General features: G+C 33.3%; 2 protein-coding genes and 1 long non-coding RNA gene across 4 annotated transcripts; 1 reads left to right on the forward strand and 2 right to left on the reverse strand.

Annotated features, from left to right (window-relative positions):
* Window positions 1–8,993: 8,993 nt before the first annotated feature.
* Window positions 8,994–10,141, reverse strand: LOC135265484 (uncharacterized). Its single transcript, XR_010333174.1, has 3 exons — window positions 9,847–10,141; window positions 9,689–9,787; window positions 8,994–9,623 (listed from the first exon to the last, which is right to left on the reverse strand). It is a non-coding gene; the product is annotated as an uncharacterized LOC135265484 (long non-coding RNA).
* Window positions 10,142–20,033: 9,892 nt separating this feature from the next.
* Window positions 20,034–21,761, forward strand: LOC107397501 (uncharacterized). Of its 2 annotated transcripts, XM_015977823.2 has the most exons (5): window positions 20,034–20,310; window positions 20,363–20,379; window positions 20,432–20,556; window positions 20,607–21,316; window positions 21,381–21,761. In XM_015977823.2, the coding sequence occupies exons 3-5, from the start codon at window positions 20,500–20,502 to the stop codon at window positions 21,742–21,744; spliced, it is 1,131 nt and encodes a 376-aa protein (XP_015833309.1). In that variant the 5' UTR covers window positions 20,034–20,310; window positions 20,363–20,379; window positions 20,432–20,499; the 3' UTR covers window positions 21,745–21,761. The 2 variants fall into 2 exon arrangements, with proteins under 2 accessions (XP_015833309.1, XP_015833308.1); XM_015977822.2 differs by having other exon boundaries at window positions 20,363–20,556.
* On the reverse strand, window positions 21,706–24,081 carry LOC135265272 (uncharacterized). The gene is made up of 6 exons (XM_064354828.1): window positions 23,853–24,081; window positions 23,417–23,794; window positions 23,232–23,364; window positions 22,979–23,170; window positions 22,282–22,925; window positions 21,706–22,218 (listed from the first exon to the last, which is right to left on the reverse strand). The coding sequence occupies exons 2-6, from the start codon at window positions 23,754–23,756 to the stop codon at window positions 21,785–21,787; spliced, it is 1,743 nt and encodes a 580-aa protein (XP_064210898.1). The 5' UTR covers window positions 23,757–23,794; window positions 23,853–24,081; the 3' UTR covers window positions 21,706–21,784.
* Between the last annotated feature and the right edge of the window lie 506 nt (window positions 24,082–24,587).

Consider the following 24,587-nt stretch of genomic DNA (forward strand, 5'->3'; position numbering starts at 1 on the left):
ACTAACTGTAAAATATATTTTTGCTTTTTGAAAGTCCCAAATTTTTCTTTGCAAATCTTTTTTAAAATCGAAATCTCCATATTTTTTCCTATTATTACCACGCCCGTCATTTGTCTTCTTGTGTTGTAAGCGGGCCAAACACTCCTCAGAAATCATTTTTCTAATCAATTTTTGCTCTGGTGTGAGCAGTCGCGGCACCCATCGCGCAGATAACTTTCTCATATCCAACACTTCAGTTAGGATGTAATGTACCCGCTCCGTTGAAATGCCCACAGCTTCTGCTATCTCTACCAATTTTGACCGGCGATCATTCAAGACAATTTTATGGACTTTTTCTACAATTTCTTTGCACGTAGCGGTTTTTGGTCGTCCTGAACGTGGTGCATCTTCCGTGCTTTTACGACCACGTTTAAAGTCCGCGACCCAAGTTTTAATTGTCGTGTAAGAAGGAGAAGAGTCGCCCAATGTATTGTCCAGTTCAGATTTTATATCCTTTGAGGATAGCCCTTTAATAAAAAAATATTTGATCACTGCACGAATCTCAGTTTGCTCCATTGCGTACAAACACCAAACTACATCGAATTCAAACAACTGTCAAATAATTATTATTTGACAGATGTTTTTGATATTCCAAGGCACGACTGATAAAATATGAAAGAATATAATGCCATAATAAAATCTGCCAAATTTGCATCCTATCTAGGCTAGGCCGGAGACTTTTCAATTTATCTCGTACAACCAACCTTCGTCAATTGCATCTGGAGGCAAGTGTGCTAATGCCGCACATTTTCGCACGTGTGTACGGATTTCTTCGTCGTTCCGGAACAAAAAGGTCATACCCAGTTGTTAAATCTTCCGCCAAATGCACTGGTTAAAGTGGAAATTGCATGCTTTTAAAGTTGGATTGGGAAAAGAATGTCTTAACACTTTGTATCGCTTCATTTTCAAAGACAATTTTGAAAGTTTTTGTTGACCACAATGGAATATTTTTTTAATCAAAGTAAACAATCTGTTGTAGGTTGCTTCTTGACGGTTAGGAAGTAACGCGTATACCACAGGAATAATTTTAGTTGCACTGTCAGTACTTCCTAAATCAGCACGAATGGTATGTTAAATATCAAATATTAAACATATTTTCATAAACTTGGTATCATGTAAAAGAGATTTTTTTTCCTGTTTATCGGCCAGACTCTAATAAAGGTAGAGAAAGTTTGACTAAAGTTAAGGATTTCTAGAAAACGCATTTTAAGAGGTTTTTTCGAATTTTTTAAATGGCTAACAAATTTATTCTTGTTGTTTAACCCGATAATTTCAAGTCCAATGAAAAAATGTTTGTAAATAACACCTCCACAGAGGTAGTCTTATTTGCAATCGAAAATCGAGTGAGCAAGAGATAATTTACAACTCTCCCATAAAAAGTAACCGTAAACAAGTAGACCCGGACTTCAAACATAATTTATGATCACCCCCTGACGATGCAAACAGATGTCCAATACATGGCTATATTTATAAGAGAAGATTTCAGAGATTTGAAAATTTCTTTGGGATAAACATTCTTTTGAATAAATGAGAATTGTGAATTTATTAAAAATACAAGGTACCTAAATTAATGTTTTGCTTTTATTTCTGGTACGAAGGACGAAAGTTTATTTATGAGAATGCATTTGAAATAATATTGGTCGGTTATTAATTACTCCGGTGGTAAATAAAAATTTAAATATTTGGGGAACGGAGTAACAAACCAGGTATATAATCCAGCCACTTCCCTGTAAACACTTTTTTGTCACCTTTTTTCTGGAAAAAACGATCATTTGTCTCGAATTTGAGTCACTGGCAGCCCTTGGGTTCAAAACTTAGGCCGCGCAATTAGAAAAGTACATCGCTTCCATGATATTGCGACCTAATTACGTGGAAAATTATATTATTTTAAGCTGTGATTTGATGTATTTTTTTTTCAAATATGATGTCACTTTGTTCTATTTAGTTAAATTTACCATGTTTTGAGAAAAATTGGAAATGTTGTTACTTTTACGTTTTTAGAGCATTTCATCAAGTTTTCAGTAAAGAACTGATTTTGGTAAACTTCCTAAACTCCTATTTTTGGGAAATTAATGTTGGTTTGGTCTGTTATATGGGATAAGCAAATACACCCAACAGGCCACTGGTATATAAATACAGGTACAAGTGAGTGAATATCATTTGCGTTTGAAACATTGTTCCGTAGATTTCTCTATGACATTTCGAGTTTCGGAATTTAATTTTTCTTCTGTCTATATTTTTTAATTAGTTTTAGAGTGTTGTTAGTTTAATTTTAAACTAAATTAAAATTGGAATGAGTATCTATTATAAATAATAGAACTACAAGATAATATTGCTAATATTGCTAATACATGATTGGTTACAAACTTGAAAAATTACGTTTGAGAGTTGAAAATGCGGCAAGTCAGTCGCCTACGTAAAATTCTGAAATTCGAAGAATGAAGAGGCTGGGGTACCGGCGGTTAGGGTGTTGTAAATTATGCACTCGTAATAGGGTGTCCTTCAAGATTGTTGCCGATTCCAGCTTGACAGTTGAACCAGTATCGTAAAATTCTGAACGTCGAGCTTGCTCCGGACGGGCCTTAAAAAGACGAATGCTTTTATAGAGGGTTTATTGGTAGTGCAAGAGTGACATTACACAAGATTTTTAAATTTGAATTTTATTAGTTATATTGGAACATTCCGAAATGCTCTACCCTCGGCTCTTCTCACAAAAGCCAGATGTTGGGCAAATAGTTCACAGAGTGCCGCCAACACTTCAAAAGAATAAAAGTATGTACAGTTACATACCGGATGTATTTTGCAGAGGGTATAAAATTTTATAAGTTTTATTTCTTTAATGAAAACTATGCCAACCTTCAAATTTATAAAATAGCTTAAGTATTTTCTCAGCATCTGGTTCCTGATTTTTTTAGAATTTTGTGATTCTAAAAAATTTATAACTTTGTAAGACGTAAACATGGTGGTAGTTATAACTTAAAAAAACCTGCAGGGGCAAGGTGCAATTATATTTTCTGAAGGGTCGACGAACGAGCTCGCACTACCAAATTTTGCTGTTTGTGATGACGCTCGAAGTGACGTCAAAACAGGTAGAATCTCTAAAACGCACAATCTGTACGTCCAGTACTAACTTAAAATATATTCTCCGCGAAATGGTAATCGTATTTTATGTAAGAAGTCTTGTAGATATAAATTTATTAAGCGAACGAATAAATATCTTTTATACACGATTTTATGTCTAGACATTAAGAGCCAGTTTACAGAAAATTTTAATTGCAATTAAATTTTAATCGCGATTAACTTGATATTTGTCAACGCATTTTAAATGGCAACTTAATTCGAATTAGTTTAATGTTGAATTAAATCCTAATTTCGCTTTCTGTAAACCGGCCCTTATTCTCTCTAATGCAACCCAAGCCATTTTCACAATTTTAAAGTAGCGACTTTTCGTCTCATCTTTAGATACACAGATTTAACAAATAGAAATTTTTTTGAGTCGAGACTTATTAGCTTTTGCAATCCTAATGTTTTTTCACAATTTACAATTGCTTAATTTAATAAAAACTGGTATTTCTTTTGGTTTTTCTTTCACATATAGGAAACGTCTAGGAATAAGAAAAAGGTCTGTTAAGTGTATTATTTCATTTATTTATTTATTTATTTATTACATACAATCATAATCGTTGTGCTCCTTATAATACTTAACCCTAGCATCGCCATCGTGTTTAATATTTACAAGTAATATTAGTACAATTTCATGGAGTGTATTATTTTCTTTAAAATTATTTTTAATTACTTTAAACAATTTTTGATTAAAATCCTCACTCTTTCTCCATCACTTGATCCATCTAATGCTACTTGATTTATAAAATTTTGGTAACAAGGATAATATTTATATTGAGTCTCCTAGTGTGAAGTCAAAAGTATCTTTGTGTTCAACACATGGGGGCGTCATCAGCAAACGGCTTAACTCCGACCGAAAGAAATTTGCTATCAGACTTACGTGTACACGTAACACACACTTTCTTTTTGTCTACCCATCCTTTTCGCACTGTGTCGTATGAATGAAACCAAGTTTCATCAAGAAATATTATCGGTCTGCCCTTTTCTCGAAATTTCTTAATTTTTATTAGGTAATTGAAGCGCCATTCTCTAATTTGTTTTAATTCCATAAAAACTTGTCTCTTATTAATAGTTTTAAAATTAAATGCGATGCGGATGAAAAATTTTCACAGTGTCTCCAAGCAAAAGGTTTGTCCTGTACGTGACCAAACTTCCGTCCGTAGTGTTCTTAAGGTAGCAATAAACTTCTTGTCATAACACTCATATAAAATTGATCTTATCAGATGAGCGTGTTCATCTTCTTTTAATTTTCGGGCAAACCCAGAGTCTTTTCATGGTTTTCTTTAAAAAATTCCTTGATTGCCAATCCGCCATACAGTTGTCTTAGAAACTTTTGTTAACCGTGATGTCTCTTTAATGAAACCATCTTCAGGTATAACAATCAGGGTGACCAGATCTATTGTTAAGGAATTGCCAAAAGGTAGCGTTGAAGCGCCAAACTTAATGTGGTTTAAAAAAATTAGAATTAGGAAGAAAAAAACAACATCAAAAGAGCAGATGTGTTTCTGATAATATAGTTGAAAAATTATTTTTATCAAGAGTAAAGCCACATGAGTCGACCTTCAAACCTGTGATTTGCTTCAGATGGGTTGTATTTCCGAACATTTTTTTAAGGTCAGGTTCAGTTTGATTTTAAATTTCAAACTCATTGTTTTAATAGTTATATCATCAAGGGCATATTTCTTTTGTTTCATCAGGAATATATAAAACGCAAAAACTGTTGTAGGAGTTTTTCTACGGCGGCTGTATTAATCAATTTTGCCAAATATAATAAAAAGTGTCTACCTGTACTTATCTGTGTAAGTTTCCAAGTAAAGTGTAAATAGAAAATTGTATGGAAAGTAAGGTAGACAACCATTTTATGTTACATTGGAATTTATTTTACCTGGCTTTTGGTCCCTTTGTTTACTTCAGGTAAAAGTATACGTCAAAGCTTTAGTTTCTCTTAAACTTTTCGTTCAACGAATTAAAAAAAAAATTGAACATTCATATTATTACCGTTGGCTTTTTCAATAATAACGTAAAAAAACTGTTTTCGAGCGAAACAAAACTTGTACGTAATACCATAAATTACAATCATACTTTGTTTTTCATTTATTTTTTTAATTACTATTATATGGATCTTCGCTTTTTTATTTTTGACCAAATTAAATTTTCTTGTTGCAGCTACTCAATCATTTTAATTTATTGTAGCCATTGTTGTTTCTTGTCAAATGAAAACTGTATGGTAGCCTAACACTGGAGAGCTCAGGAAAGATACTAAGCAGTCATTCCATTTTAACGGACGGGACACTGCACAAATTTTTAGATTTTGTTTTAAGTTTTTATCAACAGTATCAGTAGAAGTGAATTTTTCTTTATAGCCAAATTGTTTGCAACCTACAATTTGAGCCACATTTTTAAAATTTGAATACGAACAGGAAAAAGAAATACAAATTGATGACGGACGGGACGCAAAAAAGATCTCTTATTTGTACCGCTAAACAATTGTGATAAAATTCTGATTAATTTACTTTTTGTTTACAGATGACGGATGGGACAAAAAATTCTTGAATGTATTAGACTTTTAACAATATTACAATTGAACAGTAGAGATTAAAAAGTCTTGGTTTTATTTAAGAAAAAATAAATAACGTTTTATGTTTGCGATAACGAAAGGGACAGCAAAAGTTGTAAAGATATTATTATCATTATAGATAACTTCCAGAAACTAGCAAATTTCTTCAAGATTTATTCAACAGTTGTAGTACAGTCACGATGAGGTCACGATCAAAAAGAATGACGCTCTTAAATCCTAAACTAGCTGGATATTAAGTAAACTAGTTGGACAATTTGTAAACTAACCTGTTTGTTGAATCTTATGACCTAAAAAATTTTAGTTGGACTTTTGCTATCCGGTCCGGTTGGCCCGGGGTATAATTTTTTTTTATCTCAACTGTACGACAGTATTTTATGCTCGATTTTATGTTATCGCCTAGAAGGCAATGTATGTAAATTTTAGGATCTATTAAATTACTTTAATTTAAATGATTATACTGTCTCAAAAACTGTTTGGCGCAAAACACATTACAAATAATCTGAATCATGTATTTTGAAAGAAACTTAACATTACTAAAATCAGTTCGAAATTTCAGTGTCAGACTGCATTTTTCCTGGAATGGCTGTAAGAAGGAAATAAGAATGAATCTAAAATATTTGTGGTTCTTATATGTTAACTACATTTCTTAGTTGTTTATCGGGCATTTTAAGTAATTTGCAAAGTTAGAAAAAAAAATGAAAGTATCCCTGTCTGCTGCGCAGAATTCACATTTAGTCAAAAGGAGGGGAACTATTGCCGGTCTCCCCTATTGCCTGCTATCTGCAGCAGTGCACCCCAAACTCTCATGTACGCGACATGTACCAGGTTATTCGTGTGCTTGAAATTAAAATAAATTTATCTAAATGTGAAACGTTTTCAAATATTTGTGCGAACAAGTAAGCAAGCAGCAAGTAGTTATATTTGTGAAAAATGTGACGAGCATGTTGAAGCTTCGAAGCCGGTAAGTCCACGCCTGGTTGGCTATATTTTATAGGGTTGTTAACAAGCGTTAACAAATTTATTAAAAAAATATTTATTTTTAGTATTTTATTTACTTCACTTTTTACAATTACAATTACACTACACTCAGACTACAAAACTCAAGACTGAAATGCGTATTTCTTATCCTGAATTTATAGTTTTAATTATTGCAAAGTTGTAAGGTTTTTGACTAATAATAATTAGTATATATTTTTTTATTCTAAAAAATGTTAAAAAAAATTAGTTTAATACCGTACGTATTGTGTTACTAGCTATACATAAAGGCTTGCACATCTCACGTCGTTTTCTTGATACTAATTTAATTTTTTTTGGCATCTTCTTGACCATGTAATTGCGCAAATAGCACACGATTGCCTTTTCGCGGACATCATCCTCTTCTAGTGGCATGTGTTGCTGCATTTTGATTATAATCTTTCTCCGTGATACACGGCGGCCGCTGTTAAATCATGCGTATGTATTTTCAACAGTGAGCCGACAAAAGAGCCCGCGCAAAATAGCCCACCGACACAAAAGCCCCCGACAAAAAAGTACATTAATAAAATAGCTCATTCTAACTACAGTTGGACGTTCATCGCATAAAAAATTATACGATCAATAAACCGACTAAAAAAATTGTTCTAAATTTTATGTGGTGGAAACAAATAAATTAAAAACAAAAAAAGACAAAAATTTGTAGTTGTTCTTATTAGCTGTTTCCAAACTATGTAAACGCCAACGTCGCAGTTTCTCTCAAAATTAGTTGTTTTAAATTATTTATGCATTTCAAAAAATTAACTAATTACCTAATTTATAGTATTTAATGAATAATCATTACTAACTATTTTACTTTTTTATTAATCTTATTTAAAAAAATAATTTGATAAAATGCGACGCTGGCGTTTATATAGTTTTGAAACAGCAAAAAGTAAGTCAAAATTTCAAATAGATAAAAAAAATAGTTGAATGAAAATTCAATTCTATTACGTAATCAAATAATAACTAAAATTTACAATTTTGATAATGACGTTTATAAAAATTGTTCGTAATCACAATGATTCAAAAGTTTGAAACATTTTTAAATAATGATAAACAATTATAGGGCAGACTCTAAGCACTTTTTTGTATTTCATACATATTTGACAATATTCACAGCCGGCTGTGAATATGCCAAGAAACACTACCAGGTCTAATCGTTTGTCTAAATACTTTGACTTATTTTTTTATTTTAGTCCATACTATTACCTTTTTAAGTATTAGTGGTGGGCTGTTTTGTCGGTTGGGTTTGTGCTCAAGCCCAGGTAGAAGCTTACACAATACGAGTACATTGTTACCCGACATAGAAAATACAATTGTTAAGAATTTTTTTGAAAGCTAAGGGTAAAATAATGGGTTTATACTAGGGTTAGTTGCAAAGCAGCTGTTACGGTAGTGATTCCTGGCAATTTGTATTTTTCTGAAATTCTGGAATGTGGTTTTTGCCTCTACTTTATTCTTTTTTTCGTTTTCATTATATGTTCCATTTATTCCAATGTTTCTCTTATAGTGTGTTATTAGTTTCTTCTTTTTTTTTCTCTCTTTTACCGCGCGATATGCTTCTCCACTCTGTGCCATACTATGTGGATTTTGTCAAATGGAAACATTTACTGGCAGCTGGAATTATTATCAAGAGCTAATTAATTCTATTGTTGTAAATTTTTGCTATTGCCAGAACAATGTGACATCACGTTTAGCGCTTGGGGTACGCAATGAATAATAGAAGTTGTTGGAAATCGTCGCTTGTCTTTTAATAGTTTCACAGAATTTATAATTAAAAAGACGTTTTTCAAAAAGAAAATTATGACCTTTTAGTTGTCGGAACAATGTTAAAAAAATTTATCTTGTCCAGCTCCGCAAATGCACTATTGCAGTTTTCGTCCCATTTCACCCAGAAATCGGTTTTGTCACACAATGCCCTTTTATATTTTTTGTGCATAATGAATGACTTCAATTTTGATTTTGTATAGACACAGTTAATTTCTTTCTCTTTATTGTTTTTAATTTTAGTGTCCAAGAGGCCGTTAACACTAAGAAATTGTCTTTTTTGTGTTTTCTACAAACTGTGAATATTAGCCCTTATTTAGTTACTTATTTGTAATATTTATAATATTCATCCAACAAATACGTCTTTCTTAAAAGAAAAATTTAAGGCAATTATAATCCAAGTAAAACTATATTTTTTAAGTATTGTCGACTACAACACAAAATTTACTATCCAATTAAATAAAGTAACAAATCAAGTAACAAACTTATATTGCACATTTCCTTTCAAATTTAAACATAAATACAGAATGTTTTACACAACGCCTTCTTTCAAAACAAAAATAGTGTAGTAATTAGTAAACCTTACCGTCTAAGATTATGCAACCTTCATAAACCTTATCTGTGAAATTATGACGCTTTTTGTAAAAGTGTTAAGACTCAAGCGCCCTTTCAATAAAACATAAAAGATTGGCTGTCTCTGCCGACCAGGTAAGATCTTAGGACAGAAAACAACTGTGCTTAGATTTTTTGCAGATAATTTAACTTTTTTCGAATCTTACAAGCGGAATAGCGAATATCAAAAAAACATAATCATAATTAAATATAAAGTTATAATGTGCGGGTAAAAATTTGTTCGAATAAATTCGGGTTTCTTCTCAGTAGATATCAGTTACCACAAGATATACAAACACAATAGACTAATTATATCTTAGAGGATAAGGACTACTAAATACTAATTCTGAATAACGAAATTATAGCTTTAACAACAAATTTAAAAATTTGCACCAAATTTAAGACGATTAAACTTCGAGAATCTTGGAGAACCTTGAAGTTGTCGAATTACTGACTATCGGTTGAGTTGATTCGGAGTGGAACATAAATACTGTAAAACAAAAAGATTGTATTTATAATTGGAAGTTTATTGCGTTTATTTCAACATACGAGTACCTTGTATTCGTGATAACCACTTTTGTTTTTTCTCATTTTTCGTGGTAAACCTTTGGAGCCTGGCTGTCGATTGAGTTAATCCGAAGTGGAACATAAATACTGTAAAACAAAAAGATTGTATTTATAATTGGAAGTTTATTGCGTTTATTTCAACATACCTTGTATTCGTTACAACCATTTTTGTTACATGTTAAACCATTACAGACATCAAGGATCAAAGAAACATCTTTGTAATATTAGAATTTAGATATTTACAGCTTTTTTCATAATTCTCAAAATTATGCACTTTATAATCCGGTCCAAAAAACACCCAGAACACTTTTCAGTGCAGCGAACACCGAAAAAGTAGTTCAGTGCTGATAACACCCAGCAAATATTTCAGTGCTGATACTTACTCGTACAATACTAATAGAGCTATTTATCGAAAAAAATATCTAATAATATAAAGTACTGATCATATCCTCCTGGGACCCAGAGAGGTTATTTTTATTAGATCACCATGAAACTTTATGGGTGATTTTAAAAGGCAAAATGAAACAACTTTTCTTAATAAGTTTTTTTTATTTTTTCTTTTGGTTTTCAAAAAAAACTGTCCATTTTAGTGGACATAAGGTTGCTTTCCTACCAAAAAATTAAATATGCACAAAGAAACAAAGATTCTAAAAAAGTATAAAAACAGTTTTAAAAGTCCTAAATCTACTTGTGAAAGTCTTTAAAACAACTTCTTTCACTGGTAATGCACAAAAAAAAAGTTGCAAGCTTCACAAAAGAACTTTGTTTTCTTTTTGCAATCTTGATTTTTACACCTTACGGAATTTTTTATTGAAGCTATTGCCGGAAAATGATGACGATTTCTCTTTAAAGTTGGAGAATCGCATACTTTTGGTGAGTCAACTCTGCCCTTAGAATTGGCTCTGGTACTCAAAGATCTTGGCAAGTCCAAAAAGAAATCGTTTTGATCTGACAGCAAATATGTAGCAAACTCAATTTTAAAATCGAGGTATTGCTGAATATTTCGGTTAGTGGTGTTCAGCCACTTTTTGTCGCGTCTGTAAAGAATCCAAGAATTGGCCATTGCTAAATCAAAGAAGTGTAGAATAACTCTAACGGTCCATTTTTTGCATCTTGCTTGTATTCTGTAATAACTTATCATTCGATCGATCAAATCTATACCCCCCATGCATTCATTGTATTTAGAAACTATGTTAGGTCTGGGTACTTGAATGTACTTTGCTTCTTTCTTCGACCACTTTTTGCATTCGTCGTATGGTTGACTTCCCTGTCCCGTGGACGCTAGAAGAACTGGCTTCATATCGTACCATTTAACAATGATAATTTTTTCGTCTTCACGCAATAACTGTTCCGATGCTCCACGTCCCATTTTGCTCATCATTTTGTCGCTGGTTAAATGAACAGCTGAAGGAATGCGCGACTTCATTATAGTTCCTGTGCCATACATTTTTTGTTGGTGTAGATGTTCAAGTAGAGGTAAAGTGGAAAAATATCTATCGAAGTATAGGTGTGTACCAGGTAGCAATGTTTGTGTTAGTCGAATTACAGCTGATGGACCAATTCCCAAATTCTTATAATTGTCTTCCAAAAATGTATTTTTTCCTTGGTACAATTCAAAATCAATTACCAGTCCATCTGGGGCAGCACAAACAAAATTTTTTAAACCTTTTGGATTTGGTTTTCCTCTTACAAACTGTTTCATCGCACAGACACCAGTAAATGGAATCATTTGTTCATCCACGGCTACAATTTTTTCTCTAGGTAAACTTAAACAAGCATTTTTTACTTTATTCATTAAAGGACGGACCTTCCAAAATTTATCTAAATTCCTTTCAGCCGCAGTAACATCGCCATCAACCACTACCTTTAGATTACTCCTAATTGAAAAAACCTATCACGTGTCATATTTCTTGCAATAGCTTCAACCCTAGTAGTTTTAGCCCAATACATTCGAATACGTGGGTATTTTAAACAAGACATCAAGGTTATCATCCCAAGAAATTTTTTAATCTCAAGTAGTGTTAAATTTAGTGACACTCCCTTGACTTCAACATATCGGGCATTTGTACAATCGCAAATTTTTTGGAAATCTTCATCCGTGAAATACATGGACAAATAATTCTTTGCCGTCCAAGCGAGACGTCTTTCAAAGTCATTTTCAGGTTCGGTCCAGTCAAAATTAGGAGGTGTAAACGTGGATTTTCTTTTCCAAGATGTCCGCTTTGCCTTGCTGGTGCTATTTTGAGCTTGAGCTACAAGTAAATTGTCTCGAACAACACTCAACGGAAGTAGATCATCTTCATCATCATCTTCCTCGCTGTCTTCCCTTTCTTCTCTTTGATCAATTGCCGCCTCCTCCTCCGTTTGCTCATTTTGGAGTTTGTCGTTAAATATTTCTTCAGGTTCAGGATCCAATTCGTTTTCTTCATCTGATATGTCTATGTCGGAACAATCGGCATTTAGTAGCTCAAGAAGTTTCTCGTCATCAACTCCAGGTCTAAGGGATTTCTTATTGCCAAATATTGCTGAAAATAAAAAATAAGAAAATTTAAATATCTTACGAGCATGACCTAGCGTCCATTTAATTGGAATAATAGGTTATCAAATAACATGCTTAATTAGAGAAGAACAACCTAGTGTTCATTAAAATGGACCATTCATTCTACAAGCATAAAAATAATATTTTTGGATCTAAAATTAATTTAAACTATCAATTACACACTACTTGTTATAAATTGTTTACAAAAAATCAATTTAAGTGATTATAAACGGCGTACTTACCATCGTAAGTTAGATTGCGAAACGCCGCCATTGCACCACTATAAAAACCAAATTTAAGAACAGGTGTTCGCGCTCAGTTCACGCAAAGTATGTGTAGATGGCAGCACTTACATGTCCAATATAATGTTTTGTGGGTTTTAAGTCGCTAAAATATATATTAAGAATATTAAGATTGAAAAACTGATTGTCCATTTAAATGGACAGTGGGTCCATTTAACGGGAATATTACACTAAAAATGTGTAGTCATGATGTAAAGGTTTCATTTAAACAAAAAGTTTCTATAAATAAGCCCTAGGTTCGGTAGGTATATTTTAGAAACATTCGGATCCTATATTTTCTATAGAATCCTCCTGCTGTGGACCGGATTTTTTTAAGTACATAACAAAATTATGTTACTTTTAAATTTCTCAATTTTATGTATGTGTTGTAAATTTTTAAGTGCCAACAGCACTTTGAGATGTTTTTAGATTATAATTTCTTACACATAAATGACACACATTTTGAATTGTCCAAGGAGCATAAAGACAGTATGTATGAGTTAGTCTCAAACAAAATGTACATTTTAGAAAATTTTCTTCAGAAGTTACAACTTCTTTGGCGCATCCCATACAAACATGTTGCATGTTATCTGAATTTTCCAACAAAAACTCCTTCACGTTTGTTCTATATTGTTGTGGTGTACATGGCATTTGTTTTAATGAGTTTTTATTTAAAATTGCCTCAATATAAAAGAGAACAAAAATACCACAATTGTTTGTATCAGTTTGGTAGTCATGTTCAACCGTCTTTAATTGAGAACATTCTAGATCAGCAAATTTTTTATATTCTGATATAAACTTTTTAAATCGAATAAACATTCGAGATGTGTGATCTGTATTGGATTTCATTAGATTCAAATAGTGGAATGTTTTATTTTCAAAATCCACTACTGCCAGTGTAAAATGGGAACTTCTGAGAATTGGAATTAAAATTACTTTTTTCCCGCCAGCCTAGGTAGCTCGTTGAAAAAACTTCTTGGTAACTTTTGTAGTTCCTCATTAAAAAAAATAATTCACTTTTTTTGACTCCAAAATCAAATAGTCTATGAACCATTCCTTGGTTAAGTAATTAACCTTATAATACAAATTTAAATATTGATCAATTAGCATGCTACCATGAAGATCCTGGTAATCTTCTACTGATAAAACATTAATTATACCGAAGTTATAATACTTGGCAACGGTATATGTTTTACCCATTGCTTTACATTCAACATAATAATCAAAGTTTTTCATTAGAGCATTTTCGCGAAGATGAGATTTTACGATTTCATGAGTGGATGATTCAATATTAAAAATTTTTTGACACAACAAGCAGGCGAATGTGGCTTTAGACGAATCTAAATTTTGACTTGTGTTGATGTCGTCATGATGAGTATGAAACCATCTGCCACAAGTGTTACAACGGATCCAATTTACTGTATGATCCAATTCTATTTTTCCACAAATCAAACAGTTACTTGTCATATCGTCAGAAAAGTGAATAAGAAGTGTTTGAATTTCTTTGATAAATTTTTCGTGATCAAATGACCTTGAATCATCTAACGGTTTTGATTGTTTTGAAACCAATTTTGTTAAAATCCAATATACCATTAAACCGTTTGCAGTTGAGCACAAAGGATCCAAAGTGTATTCGCTCATCATTGCCGACATACGCCATCCATCTTCAGGAATCATTTTAAATGTGCTTAAATTCCTTTTTTTAGTGTTATATTGCTTTACAAAATTTACAAACTGCGTAAGATAACTTTGCAATTCAATTTCTTTTAAACCAAATGGTTTAAAAACTCCTACTTATCTTTCTTTAATGACAATTTTAAGTAAAACCCATTTGTCTTCCACTTCGTTTAATATCATGTATGTAATATTACGTAAGATAGGCATTTTTTCAGAAAATTTTTGCAGCACTATAGCCATTCGACTCCTTTGAACAGACCATATAGTGGCCGCGTGTAGCTGATATTTTTTTTATTAAAACTGAATTTAAAATATTAGCAACTTTATTAGTGAGAGAATGTTTTGAAATTTTTTTGAATTCCGTATTATTTAAACATTTGTCTCCCAAAGCATTGTCAAACCGTGCCACTGTTACAGTCCCTGTAGCCGACAGTAATAGCTATTTACACTCGAATGCGGTAAGTCACATTTTACAGCGCGACAACTTTGTTTGAGGCACGAGCCTGAAAGGCGAGTGCCTTATTAGTTGAAGCGCTGTAAAATGACTTAACGCATGAGATTTGTATAAAACTTTTTGGCCGACAAGCTTTTAATATTATTCTTTATAAAATATTATGCATAGAATCAATGACATTTGTGGTTCCCAAACGTATGTATAGGTGGCGCTGTTCCGGGGGGATTTATATTTTCACTAATTAAATATACACCATGGTCGATTGAATTAAATAATTATAGGTAACAAGTATTTCGTTATACGAACTTAATTATGGTAAGCACGGTTTGTATCTTTAACATGTCTAATCGTCCAGTGTTTTGTGGTTACTTTACCTAATTGTTTGCTACCAGTTTACAGCATCGTGTTTAAAGGTCAAGTTACCTTTCATGAATGAGCAACTGTCATTCACGTTTTACAGTACTGGAGGCCAAAAAATTATTTAAATAATACTCGATGGAGTTTATTAAGCCATTGGGCAAGAAATTTATTTGAAACGATTTTTCGGCGACAGTTGTCATTACATTTATGTCGGGAACTTTATCCACATCAATTATTTTGGGTACTTCTGAGACTTCTTGGATAGTATCCAATTTATCAGCAAATAATTGTCTCTTTAAATGAGTTCCTCGAAAGTAAGATGCCCGTTTATTTACAGGTTTACTTTTCCAAGTTTCCTTGTGAGTTGGTCTGATTGACTTTCAATAGTACCAGCACTTCCAAATGAAGAAGCGACACTGATTTTATCATTTTCACTCAATATAAAGACTTTATCATCAGTCACCATTGATGATGGTGATTTTTTCAGCCTTTTGGATTGTATAGTACCATTACTTAAATCTTTTTTTGTTTTTGGAGCTCTGGCCAAACCCTCTTTTCCAATATTATACTTAACTTCACGATAAATACTAAGTACGTAATCCCTCGAATGTCGAATAAATAAAGAGGGTGCCAAGTATGTTTGTCTTTCCAATACTTCATTCTTCAAAATTCCAAAATATCTTTCAATTGCATTATTTGTCACTCTTTCTGAATGTTTTGTATGGATTATAAGCGTCCACATTGGTAAAAAAGGAATATACCTATCTAGAATATAATTTATAAATTCCTTACAACAGTAGATGTTTGAATTATTATGTTTTTCTTCCTTGGCAACAACAGCATTGAAAATTTTTAAAAATTCTTTGTAAAATGGACTATTTTTTCTTAATTTTGTATGAGATATAAAATCTTCCGAAACAGAAACGCTGTGGTCAATACCAAAATCTTTGTCACCAATATTTTTTGTAAAATTCGTAGAAAGAGAGTTAGCAATACTTGAAATGTTATGCAATGCGATTTGTACGGCATCGTTATAAGTTTCATACATTACAATAATGCAAGCATTTTCAAACCAAAACTTAACATCTTCGAAGGTAGTTAAGTTGAAAGCACATGCAATTAATTCCTTGATGAACGATTTATGATGAGACTTCTTAGATTGACCAACAAATTCATTTAAATGCGTGCAAATATTTTTCATAAAATGAGCTGCACATAAACGGATTATTTTAATTTTTTTTGGGACGGACTTATGGTGAATGGCTAGATCAAAACACGTGGACAAATATTGATTGAGCGTCATTTCATTAAAAGACAGACATACCGCGTGAATATTTGCGAAACTGAAATCAGTAACAACAGTTTCGAAGGGTATCTTTGACATGCTACTTTCTTTACAGCAGTTTATAAACCTCACGAAGAGGTCCTGAATATTATTTGTTGCGTGTTCCGACGATACAATTTCTAGAACTGGACACACTCGATGATTTTTAGTAACAACGACACCAGCGTAATAATAAACTGTACTCTTAGGATCAGACTGATTTCGGACAACTGAACCTGTAGCATTGAAGTATAAATTGAAGTCTATCGAATTTTGTAATACTAGCAATTGTTCATTACTAAAAATTTTTATATTTAATGGAAATGAGACCTGTTTAATGTATTCAGCGTGTGATTTCTGCATCCAAGTTAAATCCAAATTACACAGGTCTACAGTGGTTTTGGTGCCGGAAAAACTAAAACTGTTTTTTAATAAGCTCATTGTACTGGTTCTAACGGTATGTATACTTTTTTAAATGTACGTGTAGTTTTCGAGATATGGAAAAATACATTTATTTCGCATTTAATACCTTTCATTACATCACTGAACATGAAGAAAGCTTCTTTTTCGTGATTTCTTTGCGTGAGTTTGTTCCGAGCATTCACGCATGATACTCCAGCAGTAATCAGCCATCATGTGTTCATCCCAACGACCCTGGTATCTTTCTTCCATGTTTTTTAGATCCTGATGAAATCGCTCTCCATGTTCCTCACTGTAAGAGCCAAGGTTGTCCGGAAATTTGTCTAAATGATTGTGGAGGTAGTGAACTTTGATGCTCATGTTACATCCAAGCTTTTTAAAATTTTCCAGCATGTTTTTAACCAATTCGACATAATTTTCGGACTTATAATTCCCTAGAAAGTTTTTTACAACGTTGACGAAAGAAATCCAGGTTGATGATTCTATATCGTTCATTGATTGCACGAAATTGTTGTCTTTCATCAAAAGCCTAATTTGCGGTACATCGAAAATGCCAGCGTTAATTTTCTCCTTGCTTAAACCAGGAAATTTTTGTGATATGTAATTGAAACAGGAACCATTTTTATCTAATGCCTTGACGTACTGCTTCATTAGTCCTAATTTAATGTGCAATGGAGGCAAAATTATCTTCTCCCTACTGACTAACGCTGCATTTATGATATTTTCCTTTCCAACTGTCAAGCCTTTTCTTTCAGGCCAGTTTTTTTTAGTCCAATGCTCGCTTTTAGCTCTACTGTCCCACAAACAGATAAAACATGGAAATTTCGTGTAGCCGCTTTGTTGACCCAATAAAAAGTTTACCATTTTTAAGTCGACGCATATAACCCACTGATGATCGTGGTACTTGAGTTTTGACAATACGAGAGATATGTTTTCGTACTCCTCTTTTAATTTGGTGGAATGAGCAATGGGGACCGCACCATGCTTGTTGCCATTAAGTAGCAAAACACATTTTAAGCTTCGCTTAGAACTGTCTATAAAAAGTCTCCATTCATTTGCCTGGTAGTTTGAGATACCCATTTTGGTCAAAAGACCACCAACATTATTGCAAAAAACTAGATCATTTTCTGAGCTGAACAGCGGAAGTAGTTCTTTTTCTCGACTACGGTAATATGTAATTTTGGTATCTGTAGAAAGTAAATTCCTCTCTTTTAGTCTGGATGCCAACAGTTCTGATCTTTCTTTTGAAAGGTCAAGGTCTTTAATAAGGTCATTTAAAGCTGCTTGAGTAAAAAGTACGGGTTTTGATGAGGGACCTTCAAAATTATCATTACTGTCACTATCGTCGGATGTACTACATTCTATATCTTCACAATCAGACAGGTCACAAAAACTTGTAGCATCGATATCTTCTGAATGAGGAATAGGTCTTCTAGCAGATACCAGATCGGGATAGGTCATTTTTTTTGGGTTAATACCATGTACCTTAACTAAACAAAAATAGCAGTCATTATAGTGATTTTTTGGTTCCTTCCAAATCATAGGCACACTACACTTCAAATGACTTCTTTGACCATTTATCCATTGCCTTAAATGTTCAGTACACATTTTGCAAACATTGTTTGGAGTCCATGTTTTATCAATGTCTTTGATTTCTAAATTAAAATAAGCAAAATACGCATTTTGCACAAATTCAGATATAGGTTTTCGAAACTTTTTCAGCGTATACTCGCCACAAACATAACAAAAACTGTTTGGGTTGTTTAAACACGATCGTCTAGACGATGACATTCTTTCAGGTCTAATTTACAAACGTTTTCAATCGAACAGCAAACACAACTAAACAAGATAAAAGGCTACAGAGAAAAGAAATTATCAATATGAGTAGATAAAAAACTACACGTAGTTTTTGTAATTTAGTCTTACTGAAAGTGTTGTTAGATATCATACTTTCATATTATGTGTAAAATTCGGCGGCACCATTTTTTTATTTTATTTTGTAGACCTGTGTTATCATCGTTGAAACGTTTTCTTAAATTTAAAGCTTCTGACCTTGCTTTTCTAATCACCGACTCAGATTTTATTTGCTCATAATTACCAGCTACTGTCAGAAGTTCCATATTAGCTGAACGAATTAAATCTTTTCGAAAAATAAGCGGTCGCGTTTTCATGAGCTTGTTTCGTGTTAAATCTCTTTCAACACCCTTAACAAAACTTGTAATTTTGTATGGATGGCAAAAGTTAAGAGAAGATGAATACACGACGGCTTCCATGTATTGATCTAATTTAATTTTTTTTTTATTTCAATTTTAAAATTTTTGCATTTTGAGTTGTTATGGCTGCAGTAGGCATATAAAACAAAAGTGTCATTTTTACGACTGCGCCATTTATAAAAAGCAATATTACACGTGTTATTAACGTATTTAGCTATTCTATTGCGAAAGTTATATGGATAATGTCTAGGATGAAATTGACCATCTTCAAAAATTAATTTCCAAACAACTTTTGTGATTGCAAATTTTCCTTCTAAAAAATTGCAGCAATCGTATTTCCTCCGACTGACAGGAGTGTGCAAAATTGACTCAACATTTTTAGTACCCAATGGTAATAGGCGGCACTTTTCATCGGCTTTTACAAAAGAAAGATCCGAAAGTCCTAAAGGAACTTCAATGTCTTCACGTGTAACATCTAGTGTTTTATTCAATTCAAAATATGGAGTGTCTTCGCTTAAAGGAACATCATCAACAGGACTACATTTGATTGATGAAATTGGATCTACATTTAAAGGAGTAAAAGACATTGATAAATTCGCTTTTGCCGGTGTTGAAGCGTAATATCGCGTAGCTGTTTGCACGACACTTTCATCTGAATAAATTGGAGATGTCATAGGTGTCAAAACTAAGGATAAATTAGATTTGTTTGGTGTTTCATTGGCCTGTTGATTTTTACGATCATTAATTGAAGATGACAATAACAAATTTTGAAAAATGTCTCTAATGTTTCCCGTATTTCTCTGAATTATTTTAAATAATTTTTCTTTCTCATTGCGCCGTTCTGACAAACTCTTTTTATTTTTTGTTACTTTATTATATATTTCATGAGTGCGCGGATAACTTTTCAATTGATCGAAGTTTGTAACTCCAATCTCGTAGAACTTTTTAACTAATGTTGAAAAATAATGGGGCTGTTCCATTTCGGTTATCGCTTGGCGGCACTAATTTATTTATTTAAATTTACCACTAATTATTAATTAATTTACTTCTACCCGTTCTAACCACTACGAAGTCGATAGTAAAATACGCGCTATCAGTCGTGACGTCACCTCCCCACTCTTATTACGGTAGGTCAGTTGCTCAAAGCTAAACAACCAGTCTTTTACATGTGGTGTAATACGTTTTTCGGTTTTTTGGTTGTGTTTGTGCGTTAATAACGTGTCAAATAGCTGCAGCGGGTGTAATTTGTGCCACTAGAGACTTTAATTTAATTTAGAAGTGACTTTTTGTGAAAATACGAACTTTATAAAAGAATACAGGGAACCACGTTGTCGGTGAGAAAGTGAGTAAGCTTTAATTATACTTTGAGAAACTATTATATTTATGCATTTTAGTGGCAGAAAAGCACATTGTTAAGTTTCACTTTATTGCGAAATTTTTTGGGGACGGTAATCGCTTTTTAGTTCGGGGAGAAAATGCTTTTACCAGCGGTCACGTCACCAAATTTAGGTTTGATGGCACAGTACAACCGATGAGAATTTCTGCAGAAGTTCTACCGAGCATGAAAAAGCTAAATTATACTGTGGAGGTTTGTATTTATTTAACTGTTAGACATTTCTTCTACAAAGTGTGTTTTAGATTTCATATGACCTAGAAGAAGGGGTTAAGACGGCACATTGTACCTGCCCAAGGGGCAACGTGGCTTGCCATCATATGGCTGCAGCATTATATTATGCTCATTATAATGTAAGTGCTACTGACATTGAGTGTCAGTGGAGTGCCCCATCAAAAACAACACCACAAACAGAAGTCATTAAGTTAGCTGATGTTTACAAGCCGAAATTATCAAACTATACGGCACTGTCTAGGTCCTCTACTGAGGACGAAATTATTCAGTTCCGTGCCGAAATAGGCGTCACGAATGTGGTGGGCTTCACTTGGCTCCTAAGACCAGAAGCAAGTGAAGAAGCCAGAAAAATTATTGCAGATATCGAAGAAATTCTACAAAGCTTAGAATACGTGCAGGCCATAGACAAACAAAAGTTTCTTTTGGAGAAGTGCAGAATAGATGAGGCACGCATTAAACTGGTTGAGGCGTGCACTCGGGGCCAACATGTTAACGAAAATTGGCATGTAGCAAGGAAACATCGTTTAACGGCCAGCAGGTTTGGCATGGTACTATCTGCTTGCAGTAGACGAAGATTCCCACCCTCTTTATTTAAAAATTTGGCGGAAGGCTATTCGCTTGACAGGGTTGCTGCTGTGCAGTGGGGTAAGACCCACGAGAAGACAGCGCTCAGAGAATTTGAAGAAGCGACGAATCTTAAAGTCCAAGAGACGGGATTTTGGTAGGTCGAAAATAATTAACACGTATAACTTAGATGAATAATGTAATATTACTTTTTTTTGTAGGTTGGAAGAATCAGGCTTTTTGGGAGCAAGTCCTGATGGATTAGTGGAAGAAGATGGGATTCTCGAAATTAAATGCCCATATAAATATAGGGACACTGACAGTTTGTCTGAAGCCCTGAAGGATAAAAAATATTTTTATTGGAGGGATGAAAATGAGGACATTAATCTTAACAGCAATCACAATTATTACCACCAAGTACAGGGGCAAATGCACATCACTGGTCGAAGTATCTGCTACTTTGTCGTGTGGACACCAAAGTGCACAGAGATATTTCAAATTGAAAAAGATCCGGGGTGGTCAGAAAATATCAATATTTTAAAAGAATTTTATCTTGACCAATATATTTCCTTTATTTCACAATAATAAACTGTATATAAATAGATGGTTTTTATTTTACATTATTTTAATCATCACAATCCTGAAACAATTCTGCTACCTCTTTAATTAATGGAAATTGGAGGTTTGTTAAAGCGGCAGTCGCTTTAAAAACAATATCTCCATAGTGGCACAAAGACTCTGGCAAAAAATTTAAAATATGATAACATTTTAATCGGCGTATTGCCCTTTCGACGTGTATTCTTGCACGTGCAATATTTTCGGTACACTTAACTTGCTCTGGTGTAAATTGGACATTTGATAAAAAAGGTGGAATATTCAAAGTGACCCCTGGTGGCAGAATATTTTGGATCAAAAATCCCTTATCGGCTAAAATCATATCTCCAGTTTTTAACATGTCGATTATTCCACAATTTAAAACAACTTTTTGATCAGAAGTTGATCCCACGTATAAATCACTTACAAATGTGATGACACCATTGGGTGCAACTCCAATTAGCCCTTTGAAAGTATTATGATGTTTGTAAGTACTATATGTTAATTTCTGTGTTGACATAGACTTACGTGATACCACAGTGAAAATTTCGGTACAATCTAGAACTGCTCTACAATTAGTAAAATTGCTAAAACATGTTGGCAAGCAAGATTTATTTTTTTCGCGCGAAGGCATTGTCGTCATAAACTGTTTATATAAAATTTCATATATTACATGGACAAATGTTAAAATAATATTAGAAACTGTGCTTTGGGCAACCCCAAAGCGTTGCGCCAAATCAAGTTGAGGGAAATTGAGTCGTAATTTTACTAGGGTTAAAAAGAGTTGGTCAATTCTAGTTAACTTTTGGACTGTCCATTTGTGGTAATATTTTATGTCCAACTTTTCGATTAAGTGAAACAATGCTTCGAAAATCTGGCTATTGGGAAGACCGGTATATAAAACAATGAGTTTGTCATTTCCTTGAACATTTTCATAGCAAAATCGTACTGTCAGATATTGTATTTTTGCTTTAAGTTCAGCATTTTCCTTTTTGAGAAAATACATTTCTGCTTCAAGAGCCGCATGTGACACCAAGGGTGCTTGCACACCCATAGATTCTAACGGAGCATCTTGAATTATATCTGCTGGTGCTGCAACTACGGCTGTAGACGTCGATGGCACTTCCTCTAAATTCATTGTCGATGGTACTGTTTCTTCCGGTATATCAACACTATTCAAATGATCAAATTGTAAATCAATTTAAAACTAGGATTCACTTTTTACCTTAATGATTCAGCGGAACTAGAACAAGAAGGGAGTCCTTGTTTTTTCATCTTTTTTTTTTCTGGAGATTCCACTTGAAAATAGGCTCTTTTTGCGATATTGTGCAAAAATAATTCAGGACCATTTTCCTTTCTTCCATCCCGAAAATGGCAGCTGCAAACGTAGGCTCCTGGTCCGGGTTCTACATCTCTTCTACATTTAACAATGAAACAAGCAATTAAAAATTAATATCAAAACATCTATTAAAAATTACCTCAACAATTTTTTCCATAGTGCTCGTTCTTTTCCCGACTTAGGAAAACTAAAAAAATGGCATTTATCGCGAGTACTATAGTGTTTGCAATCTGGAGCCCAACACATTCCCATAGTTGTGATGTAAAAACCTACTACACATGAACTATCAAAGTATCGCAACAAAATATTATTCACAAATCATACCTAATGATGTACCACAAAAATGAGATAATGTCTTGGAAAAACAGAATTTTAAAAATTCAAGAACACGAAGATATGGAGAACGATCGGAAAAAACACGATAACAAAAGACACTCACGAAAGAAGCACAGAACTCACAACCCGTACTACTTTCAACCATGTATGTGCCTGAACCCTCTACCCTCGTATACCTGCTATTCATCCCTCGTGATGGGGGAGGGGGACAGAAAACAACCCGTTTATTGGGGTTGCGCCGGTTGCACCCCATGAATTCGTCATTCAGAAGAAATCCAATGTCATTAGTGTGGCAAACCATTTTTCCCTCAGTTTTAAAAGGCCACATAATAATTTACATCAATATGATGTCCAAATTAAGAAAAACTGAATTTTGAAGTTTGAAAAAAGTTAGGTTAGAAAAGGATTTATGTGTTCAACTTACAGAAATATTAGCTCAGTTGCTAAAATCTTTAAGAAACGACATTGCATTTTTCATAGCTATCATTTCTCTGTAAAAGTAATGTTCCTACACTTCTAGCATTAAAGAAATACGAAAAACTTTTAAATGCCCATAAGAAAAGCATTGAAAATGGCGATTGTTTAGCTTTAAGGTGCTGACCTACCTCAAATGTCTACGTCACACTGATAGCGCGTATTGGCTGCATATGGCGATTTGGCGATATGAATGTATTGAATGTCAGCGACAGCGATTCAATTACGAGCGGGATTCCCCTACGCTGACGCAGCAAGAAGTCGTTTGGACCGAGTCGAGATGTCGGGCATGTTCAGAGTTTTTTTCTTAATGAAATAAAGCTGTGATTTGTTTTCCAAAGGAATACAGCCCAAATATAAGAATGTAACCCGTAAAAGTAAAACGACTTGAAACTAAGAACCAGTAACCACATTTTTGATGAATTATTATTTCCAAATCCATTTTGGGATAAATTATTACTATACCTATTAAAACAATAAATAAATAAATATTAATATATAAATAAATATTTATTAAAATAAGCGCTGATCAGGTACATCATTATATAATACGAGGTATACTAGAAAAATAACCTACTTAGCTATGAATCAAACGATTTAGATTTTTTGTTAATTTAATTTTACATCATGTAAAATTTGTCCCATTTCGCATCCAGCTAATTATTACAGGCTTTTCAGAGGGTGG

The sequence above is a fragment of the Tribolium castaneum genome, chromosome 2 (genome assembly GCF_031307605.1).
Source record: "Tribolium castaneum strain GA2 chromosome 2, icTriCast1.1, whole genome shotgun sequence".
Taxonomy (NCBI): Eukaryota; Metazoa; Arthropoda; class Insecta; order Coleoptera; family Tenebrionidae; genus Tribolium; species Tribolium castaneum.